The 26,102-nt window shown below is 48.4% G+C and overlaps 1 protein-coding gene across 1 annotated transcript in view; it reads left to right on the top strand.

The window, feature by feature from the left end:
- The window catches only part of DHRSX (dehydrogenase/reductase X-linked), a 273,895-nt gene that overhangs the window by 235,999 nt on the left and 11,794 nt on the right, over positions 1 to 26,102 (top strand). Inside the window, exon 6 of the mRNA XM_054545430.2 lies at positions 9,968 to 10,175. Within this exon, the coding sequence (XP_054401405.1) occupies positions 9,968 to 10,175 (208 nt within the window). The remainder of the gene's footprint in view (positions 1 to 9,967; positions 10,176 to 26,102) is intronic.

Raw genomic sequence — 26,102 nt, 5'->3', positions numbered from 1 at the left:
TCAGCAAAAAATGGAGAACTCAAATACCCTTTTATAAGGTCCAGATTTAGCAGCAGGTGGCTTTTGTTCAGTTTCTTATTCAACAGGAAAGCTCACTGAATGATTTTTGTTTCGTTTTGTTTTTTGACAGAGTCTCCCTGTCTCACCCAGACTGGAGTGCAGTGGCTCAAGGCCATGTCCGCCTCCCAGGCTGGAGTGCGGTGGCGCCATCTTGGCTCGCTGCCATGTCCGCCTCCCAGGCTCAAATGATCTTCTCCCACCTCAGCCTCACAACTAGCTGGGACTACAGGTGTGCTTTACCACACCCAGGTACTTTTTGTATTTTTTGTAGAGATAAGGTCTTACTATACTCCCCAGGCTGGTCTTGAACTCCTGGGCTCAAGCGACCTGCCTGCTTTAGTGTCCCTAAGTGCTCAGATTACATGCGTCAACCACCACTCCCGGCCTAGTACCAACGACTTTTGTCAGAGTCCTTAGGGTTTCATTTACAGACCTTAATGGGCATGTCCTCCTACTTATTTGCTTTCATTCTTTCCCATTTCTGGTGTGGATATTTCTTCATCCCTAACCCCAACCCCAGGGAATCTCTCCTGAAACTACGTGCCCCTCTTGGATTTATTTTTTCACCTCCTGTAGAGAAATGTATTGGCTTTTCCCCTGCCCCCACACGGTATTTTTAAACAATCTTAGTTGTCTCTTCTCCACGCTACTGTGTAAAACCATAATTACAGAACCAACCCCTCCATTTACTCTGGAAAAATCTGCCTTTGGATGATGCGTTTTCTGCTTTTTCAAGTAACCATTCCTCTTACCCATCAATCAAATGCTGGAGATTCAGAACCGAATGCTTGTAGCTGATATTTAAAAGACGCTCGTGCCAGCAGGAAAGCCAGTCTTTGCCTCTCTGCACTTAATAACTATCTGTTTCCTGGACTCTTCTCTTCCCCTGGGGTGAGGAGATTGGAGAAGTTTGCCTTAAAAAGATATCTTGACAGTAATTGGGGGTTTACAGTTTATCTTGTATCAGAGATGGGACTTGAGCTCTGAACTACTCAATTTCCCTGTCTTAATTCTTCCAGTCTCTTAAATTTCTTTTTATTTATTTATTTATTTTTGAGACAGAGTTTTGCTCTTGTCACCCAGGCTGGAGTGCAATGGCGTGATATCAGCTCACTGCAACCTCCACCTCCCGGGTTCAAGGATTCTCCTGCCTCAGACTCCCGAGTAGCTGGGATTACAGGCACCCGCCACCACACCCTGCTAATTTTTGTATTTTTAGTAGAGACAGGGTTTCATCGTGTTGGCCAGGCTGGCCTCGAACTCCTGGCCTCATGTGATCCACCCACCTCAGCATCCCAAAGTGCTGGGATTACAGGCATGAGCCACCATGCCCAGCCAATTCTTTCAGTCTCTTTATTATGTAGTCAGCCTTTCCAATCCCCTCCTACCCCACCCCAACCCCCAAAAAGTTATGTTTTGATTGTTTATTATTTGGCAAAGTCTCCATGGCTAAGGATCCCCTTGTCACCCTTTGTGTCCTGCCCTTATTTATTTCTAAGGCAGCAGACCTGAGGTTTATTTTCCAGCAGAAATTGGGTAGACCTCAGGTCTATTTGAAATGCTTGTTCCCCAGTGCCATAAAGAAATAGCACTTGAACATTAATTTCCTCAGCAAGGCCATTTTTTTACTTTCTGCAGAAAGGGTACACTCTCCAGCAGTTTTGCCGTGAGAGTACAGCGAACAAAGGGGACAGGGTCATTTACAACTTGATGCGTCCACCCTACTGCTGTGTCCGGTTTCCATTGGCTGCAACGGGACCTCACATTCTGTATTTGTCCCGATTGGCCAGCAACTTGGAACTTTTAAAAGAGGCAAAGGCAGAGGAGAAGAAAGGGAGGAGGAAGTAACTTGTGGAATGCTGAGAAAGGTAAAAGCACTTTTAAAGAAGAGGAACAGGCTATGACGTAATGCTTGCTTGGACCAGTATAAGCATGCCAGGGCTGATATTTAGGCTAAATTTTGGGAGCTAAGAGCATAAAGTACATTGATTTCTTTATCACGGCTAGCAGATATTTAAGAATGTTAGCACAAGTCGTTGAATAAAGTTTGCTTCTCAGAGAAGTTACTATTTATTCCTAATTAGATGGGGAGGGAAGTCTTTGAACAGGAACTTTTATTTTTTACAGGCCCAATGTCAGATTTTGGCGTGTGGCTTTCTGCTACCCGTGGCTGTATGATGAGACAGCATCTGGAGGCAGAACTGAGCCCCTGGAGAGGTTAATGGGGAGTCACTTGTCCTTATGCAAGCATTCAGACATGCCTTCTGCACAACGGCAAGGGACATCTCAGAAAATCTCAGCTGCAGGGTGTGATTTCCCCGGTACGAGCTTTCCAAGCTGTGTGATCCACTCTGTCTTTGGTTAGGTGACGACAGGAGAATTGCTCCGTTGCTAAGATCACAGTGTTGGGGCTCAGAAAGCAATCCCCTAAGTTTTTCAGAGGCATTAGAACCAGAGCAACTCTGCCATCTTGAATAGGGGCTGCGTAACATGAGGCTGAGACCTGCTTGGGCTGCCTTCCCTGGAGGTGGATGAGGCATTCTAAGTCACAGGGTGACACAGGAGGTCAGCACAAGACACAGGTCACAAAGCCCCTGCTGATAAACCAGGTTGTGGTAAAGCCAGCCAAATCCCACCAAAACCAATATGGCGACAAGAGTGACCTCGGGTCATCCTCTCTGGTCATGATATGCTAATTCTAATGCATTCGCTGCTAAGAGACGGTTTACAGATGCCATGACATGGTCTGAAAGGGGGATGAACCTTCAGCTCCGGGAATTGGTCACCCCTGTCCCAAAAAACTCATGAGTAATCCACCCCTCGTTTAGCATATCATCGAGAAATAACCATAAAAATAGGCCACCAGCAGCTCTCGGGATGCTCCATCTATGGAGTACACATTCTTTATTCTTCTCCTTTCATAATAAACTTGCTTTCACTTTACTCTATGGGCCCACTCGGAATTCTTTCTCGCAAGATCTAAGAACCCTTTCAAACCCCTGAAAGGATCAGGTGATCTGCCCTCCTCCGCCTCCCAAAGTGCTGCTGGGATTACAGATGTGAGCCACTGCACCCAGCCAGAAAAGACTTTTTGAATCAATGCTTAACTTTTTTTTTTTTTTAAAGACAGACTCTCACTCTGTTGCCCAGGCTGGAGTGCAGTCCAGTGGCGCGATCTCGGCTCACTGCAATCTCCACCTCCTGGGTTCAAGCAATTCTCCTGCCTCAGCCTCCCGAGTAGCTGGGATTACAGGCGTGCGCCACCACTCCTGGCTAATTTTTTGTATTTTTAGTAGAGATGGGGTTTCACTGTGTTAGCCAGGATGGTCTCGATCTCCTGACCTCATGATCTGCCAGCCTCGGCCTCCCAAAGTCCTGGGATTACAGACGTGAGCCACCGTGCCCGGCCCAAGGTTTAATTTTTTAAGATCAATTTCAAGCAGTGATGTTAGTAAAAGATATTCATAGGCCAGGTGAGGTGGCTTACGCTTGTAATCCCAGCACTTTGGGAGGCCAAGGCAGGCGGTTCACTTGAAGTCAGGAGTTCGAGACTGGCCTGGCCAACACAGTGACACCCCATCTCTACTGCAAATACAAAAATTAGCTGGGTGTGGTGGTAGGCGCCTGTAGTCCCAGCTACTTGGGAGGCTGAGGCAGGAGAATCGCTTGAACCCGGGAGGTGGAGGTTGCAGTGAGGCAAGATTGCGCCACTGTACTCCAGCCTGGGCTACAGAGCGAGACTCTGTCTCAAAAAAAAACAAAAAAAAACCACAAAAAGGACCGGGCACGGTGGCTCATGTCTGTCATTCCAGCACTTTGGGAGGCTGAGGCGGGCAGATCACGAGGTCAGGAGATCGAGACCATCCTGGCTAACACGGTGAAACCCCATCTCTACTAAAAATACAAAAAAAAAAAATTAGCCGGGCGTGGTGGCGGGTGCCTGTAGTCCCAGCTACTCAGGAGGTTAAGGCAGGAGAATGGTGTTAACCCAGGAGAGGGTGGTTGCAGTGAGCCAGGATCATACCACTGTACTCTAGCCTGGGTGACAGAGCAAGACTCTGTTTCAAAAAAAAAAAAGATTTATGATTTTAAAGATTGAGTTGCATGTTGTGAAGTTGCCCTCCCAAAAGATGTACAAATGTATGTGCACACCTTTCCTTTGGTTGTCTGGCCAATTTTCCCCATGTTCTTTGCAGTGGAAATGATGACTTCTTGGAACATTGCCAGTGTGATAGGAAAACAGATGGAGGGTCATTCCCTCTGATTTTGCAAGCTGAAAAATCAACTTGCAAAGGCAGATGAACAGGAGAAAAGGCATACAAAGTTTACTCGATGGATACATACAGCAGCCTTCAGAGGGAAGACCCAGAGGTACAGGGGAAACTGTCTATTTTTATGCTTAGGTTCAACGAAGTCTGAACAAAATCCGTGTAGGAATAGGATTGGAGGAAAAGGGTCTCATCTAAGGCTGATGGTCTGAGTGGGGAAACACAGATAGGCCTGTCTAGATTTTTTTGGCCTCTGAGCAGCGCACCTTCCTTCTGGGGGTGGGGCGGGACCCTCTCTGGGAAGGGGATCGTAGAACCTACATTCAAATAAGGCAGGTCAAGGAATTTCTTTTTTCTTTTCTTTCTTTTTCTTTTTTTTTTTTTTTTTTTTTTTGAGACAGAGTCTTGCTCTTGTCGCCCTGGCTGGAGTGCAATGGCGCGATCTTGGCTCATTGCAGCCTCCACCTTCTGGGTTCAAGCAATTTTCCTGCCTCAGCCTCCCGAGTAGCTGGGACTACAGGTGCCCACCACCACACTTGGCTAATGTTTGTATTTTCTTTTTTTTTTTTTTTTTTTTTTGAGATAGTCTCCCTCTGTCGCCCAGGCTGGAGTGCAGTGGCGCAATCTCTGCTCACTGCAAGCTCTGCCTCCTGGGTTCACGCCATTCTCCTGCCTCAGCCTCCCAAGTAGCTAGGACTACAGGCGCCCACCACCATGCCCAATTAATTTTTTGTATTTTTAGTAGAGACGGCGTTTCACTGTATTAGCCAAGATAGTCTCGATCTCCTGACCGTGTGGTCTGCCCACCTCGGCCTCCCAAAGTGCTGGGATTACAGGCGTGAGCCACCGTGCCTGGCCTAATGTTTGTATTTTCACTAGAGATGATGTTTCACTGTGTTGGGCAGGCTGGTCTCGAACTCCTGATCTCAAGTGATCCACCTGCCTTGGCCTCCCAAAGTGCTGGGATTATAGTCGTGACTATAGTCTAGCTAGAAAATTTCTTTATGGCCAGTTTTTATATACTCAGGGTGTAGGGAAAGTTAGAGTCCTGTTTATAGGGTTTCTGGCTGGCCTTGGGGGAAAGGTGCTTTGGTTTTTAGGACCCACCTTGGGGAAGAAGGATTGCAGTTTCTGTGGTGCCCTTGGGACAAAATGGCTCAGAGACAGGAGGGTGGGAGAAGGTCAGCGAGAAAGGTTTGCTTCTGATGCTGCTTCTGAGGTCTTCATTTTAGGTTATTGTTCTCTGAGCCCCAACTAGGCATGCATTATTGGTTTTGTTCATTTATTTTATGAAAAAATGAATACATGAATATAGAGATTATCTAATTTTTTTTTTTTTTTTTTTTTTTTGAGACAGAGTCTCGCTATATCACCCAGGCTGGAGTGCAGTGGCGCGATCTCGGCTCACTGCAAGCTCTGCCTCCCAGGTTCACGCCATTCTCCTGCCTAAGCCTCCTGAGTAGCTGGGACTACAGGCGCCCGCCACCACACCTGGGTGATTTTTTGTATTTTTAGTAGAGACAAGGTTTCACCATGTTAGCCAGGATGGTCTCGATCTCCTGACCTCATGATCCGCCTGCCTTGGCCTCCCAAAGTGCTGGGATTAGAGGCATGAGCCACTGTGCCCAGCCCTAATTTTTTTTATAGTTTCAAGGTCTGCTCTGTAATTGTAATATTCTACTTTTCATCTGGAAAATATAGTGTATATTGGACATTTTATAACAGGGAGAGGAGGTTTAGAAACCAACACCAAGGCCACGTACGGTGGCTCACGCCTGTAATCCCAGCACTTTGGGAGGCCAAGGCGGGTAGATCACTTGGGGTCTGAAGTTCGAGACCAGCCTGGCTAACCTGATGAAACCCCATCTCTACTAAAAATGCAAAAATTATCTGGGCATGGTGGTGTATGCCTGTAATCCCAGCTACTCAGGAGGTTGAGGCAGGTGAATCACTTGAACCCAGGAGGCAGAGGTTGCAGTGAGCTGAGATGACGCCACTGCACTCCAGCCTGGGTGACAGAGCAAGACTCCTTCTCAAACAACAACAACAAAAACCAACATCAGGCTCTGTTCCCCAGTGGTATCATTTATGTTTACACTGTTTTCTTTCTGTATTTCTGATTTGCTTTGATCTTTTTGGTTTTCTTTTGTGTTTTACTTGGGAAAGCATTCTTATTTTTCTTCTCCAGATCCTTAGGTCAAAGTTTACTTCATTTATTTCAATTTTCTATTCTTTTATTATTATTATTATTATTATTATTATTTGAGATAGAGTTTCGCTCTGTTGCCCAGGCTGGAGTACAGTGGCGTGATCTCGTGTCACTGCAACCTCCACCTCCCGGGTTCAAGTGATTCTCCTGCCTCAGCCTCCCAAGTAGTTGGGTCTACAGGCGCCCGCCAGCACGCCCAGCTAATTTTTTGTATTTTTAGTAGGGATGGGGTTTCACCATGTTAGCCAGGATGGTCTCAAACTCATGACCTGGTGATCCGCCCGCCTCAGCCTCCCAAAGTGCTGGGATTACAGGCATGAGCCACTGCGCCCGACCCTCAATATTGTATTCTTATTTAGGAACAGCCTTTGTTGGTAAGAGGCACTGGATTTTCACTGATGCTTCTTCTGAAACGCATATGATGACGATGTCTTTCTTTTAATCTTTTGAATGTGTTAAACATTCTTTTAGGCTTTTTGATCTTATCTGTATTTACTTAGCATAAATATCATGCTCATATTCAAAATATATCTGAGATGGCTTTGTGAACCCTGAACATTTGAGACAGGTCTCAGTTAATTTAGAAAGTTTGTTTTGCCAAATTTAAGGACGTGCACCTGTGACATAGCCTCTGAAAGTCCTGATGACATGTGTGCAACGTGGTCAGGTCACAGCTTGTTTTTTTTGTTTGTGTTTTTTTTTTTTTTTTTTTTTGAGTTGGAGTCTCACTCTCTTGCCCAGGCTGGAGTGCATTGGTGCAATCTCAGCTCACTGCACCCTCCGCTTCCCAGGTTCAAGCCATTCTCCTGCCTCAGCCTCCCGAGTAGCTGGGACTACAGGCACCTGCCACCAAGCCTGGCTAATTTTTAAATTTTTTTTAGTAGAGACAGGGTTTTACCATGTTGGCCAGCCTGGTCTCAAACTCCAGACCTTGTGACCCGCCCACCTTGGCCTCCCAAAGTGCTGGGATTACAGGCGTGAGCCACTGTGTCTGGCCACAGCTTGGTTTTATACATTTTAGGGAGACATGAGACATCAGTCAATATATGTAAGAACTACATGGTGGGGGGGGGTGCGGTGGCTCACGCCTGTAAATGCCTGTACTTTGGGAGGCCGAGGCAGGTGGATCACCTGAGGCCAGGAGTTCGAGATCAGCCTGGCTAACATGGTGAAACCCCATCTCTACTAAAAATACAAAAAATTAGCCGGGCGTGATGGCGGGCGCTGGTAGTCCCAGCTACTCGGGAGGCTGAGGCAGGAGAATGGCTTGAACCCAGGAGGTGGAGGTTGCAGTGAGCCGAGATTGTGCCACTGCACTCCAGCCTGGGCAACATGAGCAAAACTCTGTCTCAAAAAAATAATAAGAAGAAGTACAGTCCTTGAAAGGCAGGGACAACTGGAAGCAGGGAGGGGGCTTCCAGCTCACAGGTAGGTGAGACACAGATGGTTGCATTCTTTAGGGTTTCTGATGAGCCTTCCCAAAGGAGGTGATCAGATCTGCATCTATCTCAGAGAGCACAGGGGTGACTTTGAACAGAATGGGAGGCATGTTTGCCTTCAGCAGGCTCCAGCTGGACTTTTCCTTTGAGCTTCGTGATTTTGGGGTGCTCAGATATTTTCCTTTCACAGCTTCCATCAGGATACATATACCGTGTGGTTAATTCAGAAAATTAGGCCAGGTGCAGTGGCTCACGCCTGTAATCCAGCACTTTGGGAAGCCGAGGCAGGCTGATCACGAGGTCAGGAGATCGAGACCATCCTGGCTAACATGGTGAAACCTCGTCTCTACTAAAAATACAAAAAATTAGCCAGGCGGGTGGTGGGCGCCTGTAGTCCCAGCTACTTGGGAGGCTGAGGCAGGAAAATGACTTGAACCCGGGAGGTGGAGCTTGCAGTGAGCCGAGATCGCGCCACTGCACTCCAGCTGGGGTGACAGAGCAAGACTCTGTCTCAAAAATAAATAAAAATAAAATTAAAAAAAATATATATATATAAAAGAAGCAAGAGATATGAACCTTCAGCCACCTTGAAATGTTGTTACGATAATTGTGTAGCAAATTGATCGCCTCTGGGCATCTTCGGAGCCCAGAGGAAAGAAAAACATTACTGCTCAAATACTTCTCCTTGTCTTATTGAAAAGAACTATGAGGCTGATTCTAAGGCCAATTATCTATTCCTAGCATTAAATTCTAAAAGGAGTCTATGGTGGTTGTGCGCCTTCAAGGGACGTTATGTAACACCGCAAATAACATCTCTTTAAAAAGTGTTTCTAAGGCATAAAAAAGTAGAACGTATTTACAGGAGCAAAGCTGGAAACATCCAGTTTTCTGTGTTTCTGGTGATTGAGATTACCAGAGAGAGAGAGAGAGGCATGTTACTCACTTTACCACGGTTATCAGATCGATTTTTATCACTATGTCCTGTGATACTAAAACATTTCTCTAAACTGCTTGAACCAAGGTGCAAAGAGTTTAACACGTGCTGAGCACACTACAGAGCTTGCAGTAGATGTGAGGAAAATTTATGATAGCTTGGTAAGTTTGCCAAATTGCTTGTGTGGTTGTCTTTCGTGATTTGAGACTCATCAAGAAGACCACATGTGGCCAGGCATGGTGGCTCATGCCTGTCATCCCAGCACTTTGGGAGGCCAAGGAGGGTGGATCACTCGAGGTCAGGAGTTCGAGACCAGCCTGGCCAACATGGTGAAACACCGTCCCTACTAAAAATACAAAAAATTAGCTGGGCATGGTGATGGGAGCCTGTAATCCCAGATACTCTGGAGGCTGAGGCACGAGATTCGCTTGAACCCGGGAGGCAGAGGTTGTGACACTGCACTCCAGCCTGGGTGACAGAGTGAGAATCTGTCTCAAAAAAAAAAAAAAAAAAAAAGCACGGTGGCTCCTGCCTGTAATCCCAGCACTTTGGGAGGCTGAAGTGGGTGGATAACTTGAGGTCAGGAGTTCGAGACCAGCCTGACCAACATGGTAAAACTCCCGTTTTTACTGAAAATACAAAAAATTAGCAGGGTGCGATGGTGGGCGCCTGTAGTCCCAGCTACTGGGGAGGCTGAGGCAGGAGAATCACTTGAACTGGGCAGGTGGAGGTTGCAGTGAGCCGAGATTGCATCACTGCACTCCAGCCTGGGCGACAGTGAGACTCTGTCTCAAAAAAAAATAAATAAAGAATTAGTAGCATAATTTAACATCTCTGACCCCAATATAATTAAGGGATGAGTTTGTAATAAAAAGGTTAACTAGAAAAGTCCACACGCGTTGGAAAACTGGCCAACAGAGGGCATAATCACACATGGGCCTAGGGGAGGTGGCTGTGTATAGACGTGGCCGTGGCCGCAGGTACAGATGCTGCCAGGATGAAGCACTTAGGCGTGAACGCCGTCAGCCTCTTACACCTTCTCCTGCTTGCCCCACAGTGCCTGCTACTCACCCCACACAGCCTACGCCCAGAGCAAGCTGGCCCTTGTCCTGTTCACCTATCACCTCCAGCGGCTGCTGGCGGCTGAGGGAAGCCACGTGACTGCTAACGTGGTGGACCCCGGTGTGGTCAACACGGACCTCTACCAGCATGTGTTCTGGGGCACCCGTCTGGTGAAGAAGCTTCTCGGCTGGTTGCTTTTCAAGGTAAGTCCCTTCTGCTTCTCTGATTCACGGCTACACCTGAAGATGCTACAGGAAAGGGGGTCCCCAATCCAGACCCCAATGGAGGGTTCTTGGATCTCATGCAAGAAAGAATTCAGGACGTGTCTGTGGTGCAAAGAGAAAGCAAGTTTATTGAGAAGGTAGAAGAATAAATGAATGGCTCCTCCACAGACAGAGCATCCCCAACGGCTGCTGGTTGGCCATTTTTACGGTTATTTCTTGATGATATGCTAAACGAGGGGTGGGTTATTCCTGCCTCCTCTTTTTAGACCATAGAGGGTAACTTCCTGACATTGCCATGGCATTTGTAACTGTCATAGAGCTAGTGGGAATGTAGCCGTGATGACAACCGGAGGTCCCTCTTGTCGCCATTTTGCTTTTTGTGGGTTCTGGCTGGCTTCTTTACTGCAACCTGTTGTATCAGCAAGGTTTTTATGACCTGTACCTTGTACCAATCTCTTATCTCATCCTGCGACTTAACATGCCTTAACCGTCTGGGAATGCAGCCCAGTAGGTCTCAGTCTCATGTTACCCAGCTCCTGTTCAAGATGGAGTCACTCTGGTTCACACAGCTCTGACACAACCACTTCCAGGCTGCATGTGCGGTGTTGGGTGCTTGGATTCGGTGATTTATTTGTACATTCTCACCCCAAAGCCTTGGTTGTCTGCGAGCTCGGTGGGTGACGCTGTGTAGCTATGTAGTGCCCATAAATGAATCTTCTTAGGAACTGGAGACCCTTTGGGGATGCTGTGGTAGGGGTCAAGGGAAAAACATCCCCCTTTGCCATTTGAAGGTTTGCTGAAAAATCCACGCACAAAATACAGTTTCCTTTATTGAAAGATGAATACAGGAAATGACAGGCAAATGTATTCTCATCCATGGAGGATGTCAGAGGAATTGCCCCATTACACAAGGGGGTACAGATGCTTCTGTCCTCTTCTTCTTAGGGGAAAGGGAGTGGGGAATTGGGGGTGAATTCAGGGGAATAGTAAATGATTTTTAAGGGAAGTCAATGGGTTTGAACATGTACAGTGGCCCAAAAACAGATAATGTTTTTTGTTGTTGTTGTTTGTTTGTTTTGAGATGGAGTTTCACTTTTTGTCGCCCAGGCTGGAGTGCAATGGCGCAATCTCAGCTCACTGCAACCTCTGCCTCCTGGGTTCAAGCGATTCCGCTGCCTCAGCCTCCTGAGTAGCTGGGATTACAGGCGTGCGCCACCACACCTGGCTAACTTTGTATTTTTAGTAGAGACGGGGTTTCATCATGCTGGCCAGGCTGGTCGCGAACTCTGGACCTCAGGTGATCCACCCGCCTCGGGCTCCCAAAGTGCTGGGATGATAGGTGTGAGCCACAGCGCCTGGCCTCAGATAATGGTTTATGATGAGTCTGTGCAGGGACAGAGGCTGTGGAGCCGGCAGAACAGACAATGGTTTATGAGGAGTCTCTGCAGGGCTGTTGACAGACATCAGTCTTTCCTCCTGCGATGTGGGTTCGGAAACTCAGGGAAGGGGCCACTGGTCATTTTTCCTTCTTTGACGTGTCCAGACTTCAGGGAACTTCAGAGAACAACTTCATCCTGTACATCGGGAGACACAGAGGGACCAGGAAAGGGGGAGGCAAGAGAGATCTTGGGGCTTCTTCAGTTCAGCAGGACAAAGCACCGTACTTTGGGGTCTTGGTTTTTAAGACCCAGAAACTGAATGCTCCCAGATTTCTGCAACGATCTTTGTTGTCATGATGCATTATCTTCTTGAGCACTGCAAGATTTCATGCCCCAGCCATTCCTTTGAGTTTGTTTGTTTGAGATGCAGTCTAGCTCTGTCGCCCAGGCTGGAGTGCCGTGGTTTGATCTCAGCTCACTGCAACCTCCACCCCCTGGGTTCAAGTGATTCTCCTGCCTCAGCCTCCTGAGTAGCTGGGATTACAGGTGTGCGCCACCACGCCCAGCTAGTTTTTGTATTTTTAGTAAAGACAGGGTTTTGCCACGTTGGCCAAGCTGGTCTCGAACTCCTGGCCTACCTCAAGTAATCTACCCGCCTTGGTCTCCCAAAGTGCTGGGATACAGTAGCGAGCCATCGTGCCTGTCCCCCTTGAGGTCTTTTGAAGTGATATGTATCTGGGAGCTATAGATTTACTTTCTTTTCTATCTATCTCAAGTCGGGATACTAAAGTTTTAATAATTTGTTTACAAAACAAAGAAAGAACCTTGAGAAGCTTTTCTGTTTCTCCCTTTACATTGCAGAATCGTCTAATTAGCATTTTTAAAACTGTCTGCTTTTGAAACAATGACACGATTCGCCTTCAAAACCGCGTGGGTTGAGGAATTTTCGGAAGAGCGATTCTAACTCAGCTTTCAAAATTCCTTGGGCGTCTACTGCTTTGTTGAGGTTTCCCACCTCTTTCTGAATCAGTTTAGACAGCTTTTCCCTTTAGATAATTGTCTGTTTCATCAAGTTTTGGAATTAATGAGCTTGGTTACAAATTCCCTTTTCTCCCTGTTGGACTCCTGGCATTGCTCTTGATGTCGTCTGAAAGTCTCTCATGATACGAGCTGCCCGCCCCCAACGCGGACTTTTTGAGGGGATTAATTACTTCCCTTATTTTGCAGTTTGCTTTCTTATCAGTTGTTCTTCAAATCTCTCATTCCTCAAGCAAAGGAATTTCTTTTTTTCTTTTTCTTTTTCTTTTTTTTTTTTTTGAGATAGAGTCTCGCTCTGTCACCAGGCTGCAGTGCACTGGCCCGATCTCAGCTCACTGCAACCTCCGCCTCCCGGGTTCAAGCGATTCTCCTGCCTCAGCCTCCTGAGTAGCTGGGATTGCAGGCACCCACCAACATGCCTGGCTAAGTGTTGTGTTTTTAGTAGGGATGGGGTTTCACTATGTTGCCCAGGCTGGTCTCGAACTCCTGACCTTGGGTGATCCGCCCGCCTCGGCCTCCCTAAGTGCTGGGATTACAGGCGTGAGCCTCCGTGCTCAGCTGTACCTCCCTTATTTTGCAGTTTGCTTTCTTATCCATTGTTCTTTGCATCTCTAATTTCTCAAGCAAAGGAATTTCAAAATATTAGTTATTTTATTAAGCACTAAGTTTTCTCTAGCAAGACACCAACACTAGGATACATTCTTATAAAACCCCCATGAATCCCTCAGAGTGACTTCAGTATCCAAGGAGAGCATTTGCTGTTTTTTTCTTTTAAAATTTTTTTTTTTTTTTTTGAGACGGAGTCTCGCTCAGTTGCCCAGGCTGGAGTGCAGTGGTGCGATCTCGGCTCACTGCAAGCTCCACCTCTCGGGTTCACGCCATTCTCCTGCCTCAGCCTCCCAAGTAGCTGGGACCACAGGTGCCCGCCACCACGCCTGACTAATTGTTTTTTTGTTGTTGTTGTTGTTTTTGTATTTTTAGTAGAGATGGGGTTTCACCATGTTAGCCAGGATGGTCTTGATCTCCTGACCTCGTGATCCGCCCGCCTTGGCCTCCCAAAGTGCTGGGATTACAGGCATGAGCCACCACACCCGGCCTCTTTTAAATTTTTTAGAGACCAGGTCTTGCTCTGTCACCCTGGCTGCAGTGCTTTTTTTTTTTTTTTTTTAGAGACAGGATCTTGCTGTTCGCCCACGGTGGTCTTGTGCGCTGGGATTATGATGCAATCACTGGTTGCAACCTTGAAATCCTGGCCTCAAGTGATTCTCCCACCTCTGCCTCCGAAAGTGCTGGGATGACAGGCATAAGCCACCATGGCTGGCCTTGATAATATTTCTTTCTAAATATTTAACAAGCAAACTGGAACTTTAGCCACATGAATCATTCTTTAATCCTTTGATCATCATCTGCAAATTTGGATTAAAAATAACCACGGGGCATTGCTTGAGTGATACTGCCTTTATATAAGAGACAACATTGTGGAAACTTTAAAATTATAGAGCAGAAGAATATGCATTAGCCTGGAAATGAAATTAAAATAATGTAAGAATTTTAAAGAAAAGGCTATACGGCATCAGTAGCTTGATGCTCTCTTTATAATGATAATTCTGTATTGCTGTATATGTATTATTTACTAGTGTGTATGCATGTATGTATGCATTGTATATTAAGACTTGGAAGATCAGCTGGGTGCCGTGTCTCATGCCTGTAATCCCAGCACTTTGGGAGGCCGAGGTGAGCGGATTACTTGAGGTCAGGAGTTTGAGACCAGCCTGTCAAACATGGGGAAACACCATCTCTATTAAAAAATAAAAAAAAATTAGCCGAGTGTGGTAGCGCCTGCATGTCATCCCAGCTACTTGGGGGGCTGAGGCAGGAGAATCGCTTGAACCCGGGAGGCAGAGGTTGTAGTGAGCCAAGATGGCGCCATTGCACTCCAGCCTGGGTGACAAGAGTGAAACTCCATCTCAAAAAAAAAAAGAAAGAAAGAAAGAAGAAAAACCTTGCAGGATCTGCCCAGGGTCCTTGGGAAGAATCTGTGGGAAGTTCATATCTCTGTGATGTTTCATATCATCTGAGGGCATGGTTGTATGTCACTCTGAAACCTCTATCCTCTGTCTCATCAGAACACATGGACTCGATTCCAAATTCACCGCCACTAACCTGGGCGACCAGTCAGTACCAGAAGAAAAACTAGGAGGTTGATTGGTTTGTTTTTGAGATGGGGTGTCGCCCTGTCACCCAGGCTGGAGAGCAGTGGCACAATCACAGCTCACAGCAGCCTCGACCTCTGCTGGACTGAAACGATCACCCCACCTCCACCTCCTGAGTAGCTGGGACTACAGGAATGCACCAGCACACCTGGCTAATTTTTAAAAAATTTTTGGTAGAGCCAGGGTCCTGCTCTGTTGTCCAGCCGGATCTCCAGTTCCTAGCCCCAAGCGATCCTCCTGCTGTGGCCTCCCAAAGTGTTGGGATTATGATTTGTGCATTTATAAAGATGAGAGGTTTTGATTTGTCCTGTATACAAATGCATCAGGCCATTCTTCATGCTGAGACAAGCAGATGGTCTCAGCCTCAGTAGGAGAGTAGCTTAGTATTTCAGAGAGCATGTGTGGTCTTCAGACCTCTAGGAAGCTCCTTGCAGCTTCATCAATGAAACTCAGTAACCCCCTACACTGTATACCCCTCCTAGGGAGCAAATGAATGTGGCTATTACCTCTCTTCCCACCCCGCTTGTCTCAAGATCAGTGGGTGTTACGAAAAAGAGCTATGGGCCGGGCGCGGTGGCTCACACCTGTAATCCCAACACTTTGGGAGGCTGAGGGGGGAGGATCACCTGAGGTTGGGAGTTTGAGACCAGCCTGACCAACATGGAGAAACCCCATCTCTACTAAAAATACAGAAATTAGCCAGGCATGGTGGCAGTCACCTGTAATCCCAGCTACTCAGGAAGCTGAGGCAGGAGAATCGCTTGAACCCAGGGGCGGAGATTGTGGTGAGCCCAGATTGTGCCACTGCACTCCAGCCTGGGCGACAAGAGCGAAACTCCATCTCAAAAAAAAAAGAAAGCTATTGTAAATGCTGAGTGTATCAGCTCCACCATACAGGGCTCATGTCCAGCAAGTCCTGACCACTTTGAAATCATGTGATCAGGCCTGCCATCAAAATGAACAAATTTGCAGTGCAGACTGCGCCCACTTCACCATGAAGTAGACCACTCGTATCATTGCTTGTTTTAAGCATGTATTTGTATCTGCCATGCAGTCTAATGAAACTGTGTCTTAGGGTTGATTGGAACTTGGATTGATGTGCCGAGAGGGTGACGGATTAATTAATCAAGTCAAGGATGCAGGTACTGGGAATTTTTTTATTTTTATTTTTATTTTTAAGATGGAGCCTCGCTCTGTCGCCCAGGCTGGAGTGCAGTGGCGCGATCTCGGCTCACTGCAACCTCCGCCTCCTGGGTTCCAGCAATTCTGCCTCATCCTCCTGGGTAGTTGGGACCTCGGGTACCTCCCAGCATGCCTGGCTAATTTTTACATTTTTAGTAGAGACAGGGTTTTGATATGTTACTCAGGCTGATCTCAAGCTCACAGTCTCAAGTGAGCCAACTGCCTCGGCCTGCCAAAGTGCTGGGATTACAGGCATGAGACACCATACCCAGCTCCCACATTTCTTTATTAATAAAGAAACAAATCTAACCACCCTCTCTGGACCTTCTGTTTTTCCTGGGGACTGTCCCTGACCACAGTCTCTTCTGCAGCAAATCCCCATACAGGAATTGCTCATACATTTTGCTTCCAGTCCCCCGTGCTCCACTGAAAATGCTCCAGGTGGCCGGGCGCAGTGGCTCACGCCTGTCATCCCAGGACTTTGGGAGGCCGAGGCGGGTGGATCACCTGAGGCCAGGAGTTCGAGACCAGCCTGGCCAACGTGGTGAAACCCCATCTGTACTAAAAATACAAAAATTAGACAGGCGTGATGGCGGATGCCTGTAATCCCAGCTACTCGGGAGGCTGAGGCAGGAGAATCGCTTGAACCCGGGAGCAGGAGGTTGCAGTGAGCCGAGATCGCGCCACTGCGCTCCAGCCTGGGTGACAAGAGTGAAACTCCATCTCAAAAAAAATACAATAAATAAATAAATAAATAAGAAATTGCTCCAGGTAGAGCTACCAGGGACTTCACCCCTTCCGTGCAATGTGCAAACCTCAGCCCTGGCTGTTTCCTCTTCCACACATGCCCTTCCCCCAGGTGTCCATTCCCTCTCCTTCGCTTCATTCAGGCCTGTGTCAAAACCTCTGAAGATAGGGCTTCTCCTGGGTGCTTGCTTTCCCCTCACAAAGCTTTGTTTGTCTTTATGGGTCATCTCACCAACTGGCTTATGTATTTATTGATTCACTTATTTATTATAAATTTAAGGAGTACAGATGCGGATTTATTTATTTTATTTTATTTTATTTTTTTGAGACAGAGTCTCGCCCTGTCGCCCAGGCTGGAGTACAGTGGCACGATCTCGGCTCACTGCAACCCCTGCCTCCCGGGTTCAAGCGATTCTCCCTCCTCAGCCTCCCAAGTAGCTGGGATTACAGACATGTCCCACCACACCCAGCTAATTTGTATATTTTTAATAGAGACGGGGTTTCGCCATGTTGGCCGGGATGGTCTTGATCTCTTGACCTTGTGATCCGCCCGCCTCGGCTTCCCAAAGTGCTGGCATGACAGGCATGAGCCACCGCGCCCGTCCTGGCCTATGTATTATTGATTTGCTTATTTATTAAAAATTTAAAGAGTACAGGTGCGGATTTCTTTTCTTGTTTCCTTTTTTTTTTTTTTTTTTTCTTCTGAGATGCTCTGTTGCCCAGGCTGCACTGCAGTGGCATGATTTTGGCTCACTGCAACCCCTCCCTCCCGGGTTCAAGCGATTCTCCCTCCTCAGCCTCCCGAGTAGCTGGGATTATAGGCATGTCCCACCACACCCAGCTAATTTTTACATTTTTAATAGAGACGGGGTTTCATCATGTTGGCTGGGATGGTCTTGATCTCTTGACCTCATGATCCACCGGCCTCGGCCTCCCAAAGTGCTGGGATGACAGGTGTGAGCCACCGCGCCCGGCCCAGCTTATGTATTTATTGATTTGCTTATTGATTATACATTTAAGGAGTACAGGTGCGGATTTCTTGCATGGAGACATTGCACAGTGGTGAAGTCCAGGCTTCTAGTGAACCCCTCACCGCTGCAGTGAATACTATACCCGTAGGTGATTTTTTTCATCCTCCACCTCCTGCCAACCTCCCACCTTTCAGGGTCCTCATCGTCAGTCCACCCTCTGTGTCTGTGTAGACCCACTGGTGAACTCCCACCTGCAAGTGAGAACATGGCAAGATCAGTGTTTGACTTTCGGTATCTGAGTTGTTAGGAGAACGGCCCGCTTTTCAAACTGAAGCTCTGTTTCCATTAAAATACAACTTCCAGTTTCCCTGCTGTTCCTAGCTCCTAGCAACACCATTCTGCTTTCTGTCTTGATGAGTCTGACGACTCTAGGGACCTTAGAAAATGGAAACAGGCCAGGCATGGTGGATCACACCTGTAATCCCAGCACTTTGGGAGGCTGAGGCGGGTGGATCACCTGAGGTCACGAGTTCAAGACCAGCCTGACCAATATGGTGAAACCCCGTCTCTACTAAAAATACAAAAATTAGCTCAGCGTGGTGGCACATGCCTGTAGTCCCAGCTACTCGGGAGGCTGAGGCAGGAGAATCGCTTGAACACGGGAGGTAGAGACTGCAGTAAGCCAGGATCGCACCACTGCACTCCAGCCTGGGCGACAGAGTGAGACTCCATCTCAAAAAATAAAAATAAAAAGTAAAATAATAAAATAAAAAGTGGAAACGTGCAGTGTTTGTCCATGTCACTGCAAAAGACATGATTTCATTCTTTGATATGACTGCATAATATTCCATGGTGTGTATATACTATACTATACTTTCTTTATCTTAGCTAGTCCTCTGCTGACAGACACTTAAGGTTGATTGCATATCTTTGCTGTTCTGAATACTACTGCAGAAAACCTACAACAGCTGTGTGTGTGGATCAGGACTCTGTGCCTGGAAGGCAGGGAGGGAGGTACTGAATGCATGTGTGTGGGTCTAGCTGTGTACATGGATCTGGGCTATGTGCATGGATCAGGGCTGTCTGCATGGATGAAGGCAGGGAGGGAAATATTGAATGCATGTGCATGGATCAGGGCTGTGTGCATGGATGCAGGAAGGGAGGCAGGTGCTGAACGCACGTGCATGGAGCCAGCTGTGTGCATGGATCAGGGCTGTGTGCATGGATGCAGGCAGGGAGGCAGCTGCAGAATGCATGTGTGTGGAGCCAGCTGTGTGCATGGATCAGTGCTGTGTGCATGGATGAAGGCAGAGAGGCCAGATGCGGAATGCATGTGCGTGGAGCCAGCTGTGTGCATGGATCAGTGCTGTGTGCATGGATGAAGGCAGAGAGGCCAGATGCGGAATGCATGTGTATGGAGCCAGCTGTGTGCATGGATCAGGGCTGTGTGCATGGATGCAGGCAGGGAGGCAGGTGCTGAACGCACGTGCATGGAGCCAGCTGTGTGCATGGATCAGGGCTGTGTGCATGGATCAGGGCTGTGTGCATGGATGAAGGCAGGGATGGAGATGCTGAATGCATGTGTGTGGGTCTAGCAGTGTGCATGGATCAGGGCTGTGTGCATGGGTGAAGGCAGGGAGGCAGATGCTGAATGCATGTGCATGGAGCCAGCTGTGTGCATGGATCAGGGCTGTGTGCATGGATGCAGGCAGGGAGGCAGCTGAAGAATGCATGTGTGTGGAGCCAGCTGTGTGCATAGATCAGTGCTGTGTGCATGGATGAAGGCAGAGAGGCCAGATGCGGAATGCATGTGTATGGAGCCAGCTGTGTGCATGGATCAGTGCTGTGTGCATGGATGAAGGCAGAGAGGCCAGATGCGGAATGCATGTGTGTGGAGCCAGCTGTGTGCATGGATCAGTGCTGTGTGCATGGATGAAGGCAGAGAGGCCAGATGCGGAATGCATGTGTATGGAGCCAGCTGTGTGCATGGATCAGGGCTGTGTGCATGAGTGAAGGCAGGGAGGGAGATATTGAATGCATGTGCATGGATCAGGGCTGTGTGCATGGATGCAGGCAGGGAGGCAGGTGCTGAATGCACGTGCATGGAGCCAGCTGTATGCATGGATCAGGGCTGTGTGCATGGATCAGGGCTGTGTGCATGGATGAAGGCAGGGATGGAGATGCTGAATGCATGTGCGTGGAGCCAGCTGTGTGCATGGATCAGGGCTGTGTGCATGGATGCAGGCAGGGAGGCACGTGCTGAACGCACGTGCATGGAGCCAGCTGTGTGCATGGATCAGGGCTGTGTGCATGGATGAAGGCAGGGATGGAGATGCTGAATGCATGTGCGTGGAGCCAGCTGTGTGCATGGATCAGGGCTGTGTGCATGGATGCAGGCAGGGAGGCAGGTGCTGAATGCACGTGCATGGAGCCAGCTGTATGCATGGATCAGGGCTGTGTGCATGGATCAGGGCTGTGTGCATGGATGAAGGCAGGGATGGAGATGCTGAATGCATGTGCGTGGAGCCAGCTGTGTGCATGGATCAGGGCTGTGTGCATGGATGCAGGCAGGGAGGCACGTGCTGAACGCACGTGCATGGAGCCAGCTGTGTGCATGGATCAGGGCTGTGTGCATGGATGAAGGCAGGGATGGAGATGCTGAATGCATGTGCGTGGAGCCAGCTGTGTGCATGGATCAGGGCTGTGTGCATGGATGCAGGCAGGGAGGCAGCTGCAGAATGCATGTGTATGGAGCCAGCTGTGTGCATGGATCAGTGCTGTGTGCATGGATGACGGCAGAGAGGCCAGATGCGGAATGCATGTGTATGGAGCCAGCTGTGTGCATGGATCAGTGCTGTGTGCATGGATGACGGCAGAGAGGCCAGATGCGGAATGCATGTGTATGGAGCCAGCTGTGTACATGGGTCAGGGCTGTGTGCATGGATGAAGGCAGGGAGGCAGGTGCTGAATGCACGTGCATGGAGCCAGCTGTATGCATGGATCAGGGCTGTGTGCATGGATCAGGGCTGTGTGCATGGATGAAGGCAGGGATGGAGATGCTGAATGCATGTGCGTGGAGCCAGCTGTGTGCATGGATCAGGGCTGTGTGCATGGATGCAGGCAGGGAGGCACGTGCTGAACGCACGTGCATGGAGCCAGCTGTGTGCATGGATCAGGGCTGTGTGCATGGATGAAGGCAGGGATGGAGATGCTGAATGCATGTGCGTGGAGCCAGCTGTGTGCATGGATCAGGGCTGTGTGCATGGATGCAGGCAGGGAGGCAGGTGCTGAATGCACGTGCATGGAGCCAGCTGTATGCATGGATCAGGGCTGTGTGCATGGATCAGGGCTGTGTGCATGGATGAAGGCAGGGATGGAGATGCTGAATGCATGTGCGTGGAGCCAGCTGTGTGCATGGATCAGGGCTGTGTGCATGGATGCAGGCAGGGAGGCACGTGCTGAACGCACGTGCATGGAGCCAGCTGTGTGCATGGATCAGGGCTGTGTGCATGGATGAAGGCAGGGATGGAGATGCTGAATGCATGTGCGTGGAGCCAGCTGTGTGCATGGATCAGGGCTGTGTGCATGGATGCAGGCAGGGAGGCAGCTGCAGAATGCATGTGTATGGAGCCAGCTGTGTGCATGGATCAGTGCTGTGTGCATGGATGACGGCAGAGAGGCCAGATGCGGAATGCATGTGTATGGAGCCAGCTGTGTGCATGGATCAGTGCTGTGTGCATGGATGACGGCAGAGAGGCCAGATGCGGAATGCATGTGTATGGAGCCAGCTGTGTACATGGGTCAGGGCTGTGTGCATGGATGAAGGCAGGGAGGCAGGTGCTGAATGCACGTGCATGGAGCCAGCTGTATGCATGGATCAGGGCTGTGTGCATGGATCAGGGCTGTGTGCATGGATGAAGGCAGGGATGGAGATGCTGAATGCATGTGCGTGGAGCCAGCTGTGTGCATGGATCAGGGCTGTGTGCATGGATGCAGGCAGGGAGGCACGTGCTGAACGCACGTGCATGGAGCCAGCTGTGTGCATGGATCAGGGCTGTGTGCATGGATGAAGGCAGGGATGGAGATGCTGAATGCATGTGCGTGGAGCCAGCTGTGTGCATGGATCAGGGCTGTGTGCATGGATGCAGGCAGGGAGGCAGCTGCAGAATGCATGTGTATGGAGCCAGCTGTGTGCATGGATCAGTGCTGTGTGCATGGATGACGGCAGAGAGGCCAGATGTGGAATGCATGTGTATGGAGCCAGCTGTGTGCATGGATCAGTGCTGTGTGCATGGATGACGGCAGAGAGGCCAGATGCGGAATGCATGTGTATGGAGCCAGCTGTGTACATGGGTCAGGGCTGTGTGCATGGATGAAGGCAGGGAGGCAGATGCTGAATGCATGTGTATGGAGCCAGCTGTGTGCATGGATCAGTGCTGTGTGCATGGATGACGGCAGAGAGGCCAGATGCGGAATGCATGTGTATGGAGCCAGCTGTGTACATGGGTCAGGGCTGTGTGCATGGATGAAGGCAGGGAGGCAGATGCTGAATGCATGTGTATGGAGCCAGCTGTGTGCATGGATCAGTGCTGTGTGCATGGATGACGGCAGAGAGGCCAGATGCGGAATGCATGTGTATGGAGCCAGCTGTGTACATGGGTCAGGGCTGTGTGCATGGATGAAGGCAGGGAGGCAGATGCTGAATGCATGTGTATGGAGCCAGCTGTGTACATGGGTCAGGGCTGTGTGCATGGATGAAGGCAGGGAGGCAGATGCTGAATGCACGTGCATGGAGCCAGCTGTGTTCATGGATTAGGGCTGTGTGTGTGGAAGAAGATAGGCAGATGCAGAATGCATGTGTATGGAGCCAGCTGTGTGCATGGATCAGGGCTATGTGCATGGATGAAGGCAGGGAGGCAGATGCTGAATGCATATGTATGGAGCCAGCTGTGTGCATGGATCAGGGCTGTGTGCATGGGTGAAGGCAAGGAGGGAGATATTGAATGCATGTGCATGGATCCAGCTGTGTGCATGGATCAGGGCTCATCATAGCAAAGCAGAGAAAGAAGGGAGATGACGAGGGAGGGGTCCCTGGAAGAATCAGGCAGTGGCTATTTCCTGCAACAGCTCCCTTCTCCTTTCCTTCCCTGCTATGCCTCTCATTTTTCTAATTTGTTAATTCTGGATAATAATATCACATAAGATTGTTGTGAACATTGCTGACAGAATATATGGGAAACCATTTTCTCCACTGTAAAGCTCTATGTAATTATGTAATTATGAGCCATTCATTCCTCTGGCTGACTATATTGCTTGTGGCTCTTAGTACACTTGAAATTCTATCTTCTATTTTGTGTGTGTTTCATCTTTTTTTTTTTCCTGCACTTGTGCCTCACCATCCACCCACTGCCCATGTCTATTGGAAGCTCCCGGGCAGCAGGGGTTATTTCTAAAATTGTCTTCCTTTGCCCCAAGAGCTGGCAAAATATGGGTGAGCATTTAATAAACATTCATTGGACTGAATGAAGTTGAAATGGTTTGTGTAGCTTGCAGCTCCAACAGTCTCCAGGACTCAAGAGTGGCTTTATGCAGATTTTACGATAAATGTTGCTGCACCGTCTCCCCGGCCCCCCGGCGGGTGTCTGGGACTTCAAAGATACCCTTGTGTTTGTTAAAAGGGAACACACTTTGTTCTTGGATTTGGGTTCACATTTATACATCTTCTGTCCTCTTGCCAGTCTCTAAAGATTGTCATTTGAAAAAAAAAAAAAAAAAGCTGTAGATAAAACGGGATGTGTTATTTAAGCCACAGGGAGCATGATTTACAGGACCGTGTTGTGTATTCAGAAGGCAACTTTCATTTCCCTGCACAAGGCGCCACCAAGCAGGCGCACTTCATCATTCCAAGAATGTGTGGAAGACAGCACCTGTCAGCCGCAGCTGCACAGGGGCAGATAATTAAATTCTGCCGCGAAGCCACAGTTCCTTGCTCTATACAGGAGGTTGGCTAGATAGGAAGTGTTTTAGTCTTTGTGGGCCACCTCTAGTCTCTTTGGCATATTTCTTTCTTTCTTTTTCTTTTTTTTTTTTTTTTTAACAACACTTTAAGAGTATAAAACCATTCTTAGCTAGTAGCCTGTACAGAAACAGGTACGGGCTGAATTTTGCCCATGGTGTATAGTTTGCAGAGCTGCATAAGAAGCTAGAATGAGTAGGGTTCCCAGCGTGGTCTCTAAGACCAGCAGCCTCTGGGAGCTCGTTAGAAATGCAGATTCTTGGGTCGGGCACGGTGGCTCATGCCTGTAATCCCAGCACTTTTGCAGGCTGACGTGGGTGAATCATGAGGTCAGGAGTTCAAGACCAGCCTGGCCAACATGGTGAAATCCCATCTCTACTAAAAATACGAAAAATTAGCTAGGTGTAGTGGCGGGCGCCTGTAATCCCAGCTACTTGGGAGGCTGAGGCAGGAGAATTGCTTAAACTTGGGAAGCAGAGGTTGCAGTGAGTCAAGATCATGCCACTGCACTCCAGCCCAGGCAACAGAGTGAGACTCCATCTCAAAAAAATAAATAAATAATAAAAAATTAAAAAATGCAGATTCTTGGGCCTCCTAAGATCCACTGAGTCAGAAATACCAGGGGTGCAGTTGTTTTTACAAGCTCTCTGGCCGATTCTCTTGAGTGCTAAGCGTGAGGACCCCTGACCCCAGGACTGCAGGGGATTGAGCCCCAGCTTTGGGGCTGTGGACAGAAGAAGATAGCTCTCGGTAACTCCATATGAATCCTCCAGATGAATCCTAAAGGAAGTTGTGTTGCCTTAGTTGTTGTTGTTGTTTTCAAAACAAGTGGATAAAAGTTCATTCAGGAATCCCCCAGCCTCACACAAGTGAACAAGAGTGATTTCTATTCAGAAGAAGACTTTTAGAAACAGAAGAGTATAGTGTGAAGGTTGTCCAGTTTTTGTTTTTTTTTTTTACGAAAACCTGGATTATACTGTAAATTGATAATAGAGGGGGCAGAGAGAGAGGAGGAGGAAGAAGAAGGGGAAGAGGAGGAAGGGAAGGGGGAGAGAGAAAAACGAGGAAGAGGAGGAGGAAAAGGAGAAAAAAAGGAGGAAGACGGGGTAGAAAAAGGAGGAGAAGTAAGAAGGGAGGAGGAGGAGAAGGAAGCAGTGGAGGAGGAGAAGATGAAGGGAGGAGGAGGATAAGGAAGAAGTGGAGGAGGAGAAGATGAAGGAGGAGGAAAAAGAGGAATAGAGAAAAGGGAAGAAGGGCAGAAAGAAAAAAGGAAGAAGAGAAGGAGGAGAGAGAAGAGGAAGGAAGAGAAAGAGGAAACGAAGAGGATAAGGGGAAGAAAGAGGGGGAGGAGGAAGAAGTGGAACAGAAGGAGAAGATGGAGGAGGAAGAAGAGGGAGAAAATGATGAGAAAGAGGAGAAAGAAAGGAAGAGGAAGGGAGACAGAGGGATAGAAAAACAGGAGGATAAGGGAGAAAGGAGGAAGAGGACGAGGTGGAGGAAGAAAAGATGAAGGAGAAAAAAGAGGAATAGAGAGCGAAAAGGCAAGAGGAGAAAAGAAAGAAGGAAGAAGAGAAGGCAGAGAGAGAGGAGAAAGGGAGAAAGAGATGGGGGAAAGAAGAGAATAAGGGGAAAAAAGAAAAAGGAGGAGGAGGATAAGATGAAGGAGGAGGAAGAAGAGAGAAAAAGGAGAAAGAGAAAAAAGGAGGAAGAGGAAGGGATAGAAAAACAGGAGGAGGATAAGGGGGAAAAGAGAAGGAGGAGGAAGAAATGAAAGAGGAGGAGGATAAGATGGGGGAGGAAGAGAAAGAGGAATAGAGAAAAAGAGGAGAAAGAAAAAGGAAGAGGAAGCGAAGGAGGAAGAAGAAGGGCGTGAGAGAAAGGGAGGGAAAGAAGGAGGTTCTCTCGGGCTCAGAGGTGATGCCACCTGGATCAATTTGAGGTACACACTGGAAATGCCACAGACGTTTCAGAACTGGGAAGCGTCGTTTTGTCCGAGGAGATGCCATCTCTCCTTTCCACAGGGTATGTCTGGTGGCTCTAACAGACTCCCCAGGAACAAAGACGTCATAGGCTCTGAGGCTGCCACCCTAAAAAGAAGCATCCTCTTTGGATGGGAAACTTCTTCCCTTCAGTGGATAACTGCCCTCCTTTGGTGCAGCCTTAAAAACCAGCCAGCAGTCTCTGTGCTTTGATTGACTGGAAGACCTTCCAGTGCCTCAAGCTAAGAGATGAGCCAAGATCATTCCTGGAGCTTGGCATTTCTTCCTGGTTTCAGAATGCCCAGAGTGTCTGCCATTGAGACCGTTCAATTTTATATTAGTCGCAGTTCTCAAGAAAAACAGGACCAATAGGATCTATGC

This window comes from Pongo abelii, chromosome Y (assembly GCF_028885655.2).
Source record: "Pongo abelii isolate AG06213 chromosome Y, NHGRI_mPonAbe1-v2.0_pri, whole genome shotgun sequence".
NCBI classification, from domain to species: domain Eukaryota; kingdom Metazoa; phylum Chordata; class Mammalia; order Primates; family Hominidae; genus Pongo; species Pongo abelii.
This window is presented reverse-complemented; position numbering and strand designations above follow the sequence as displayed.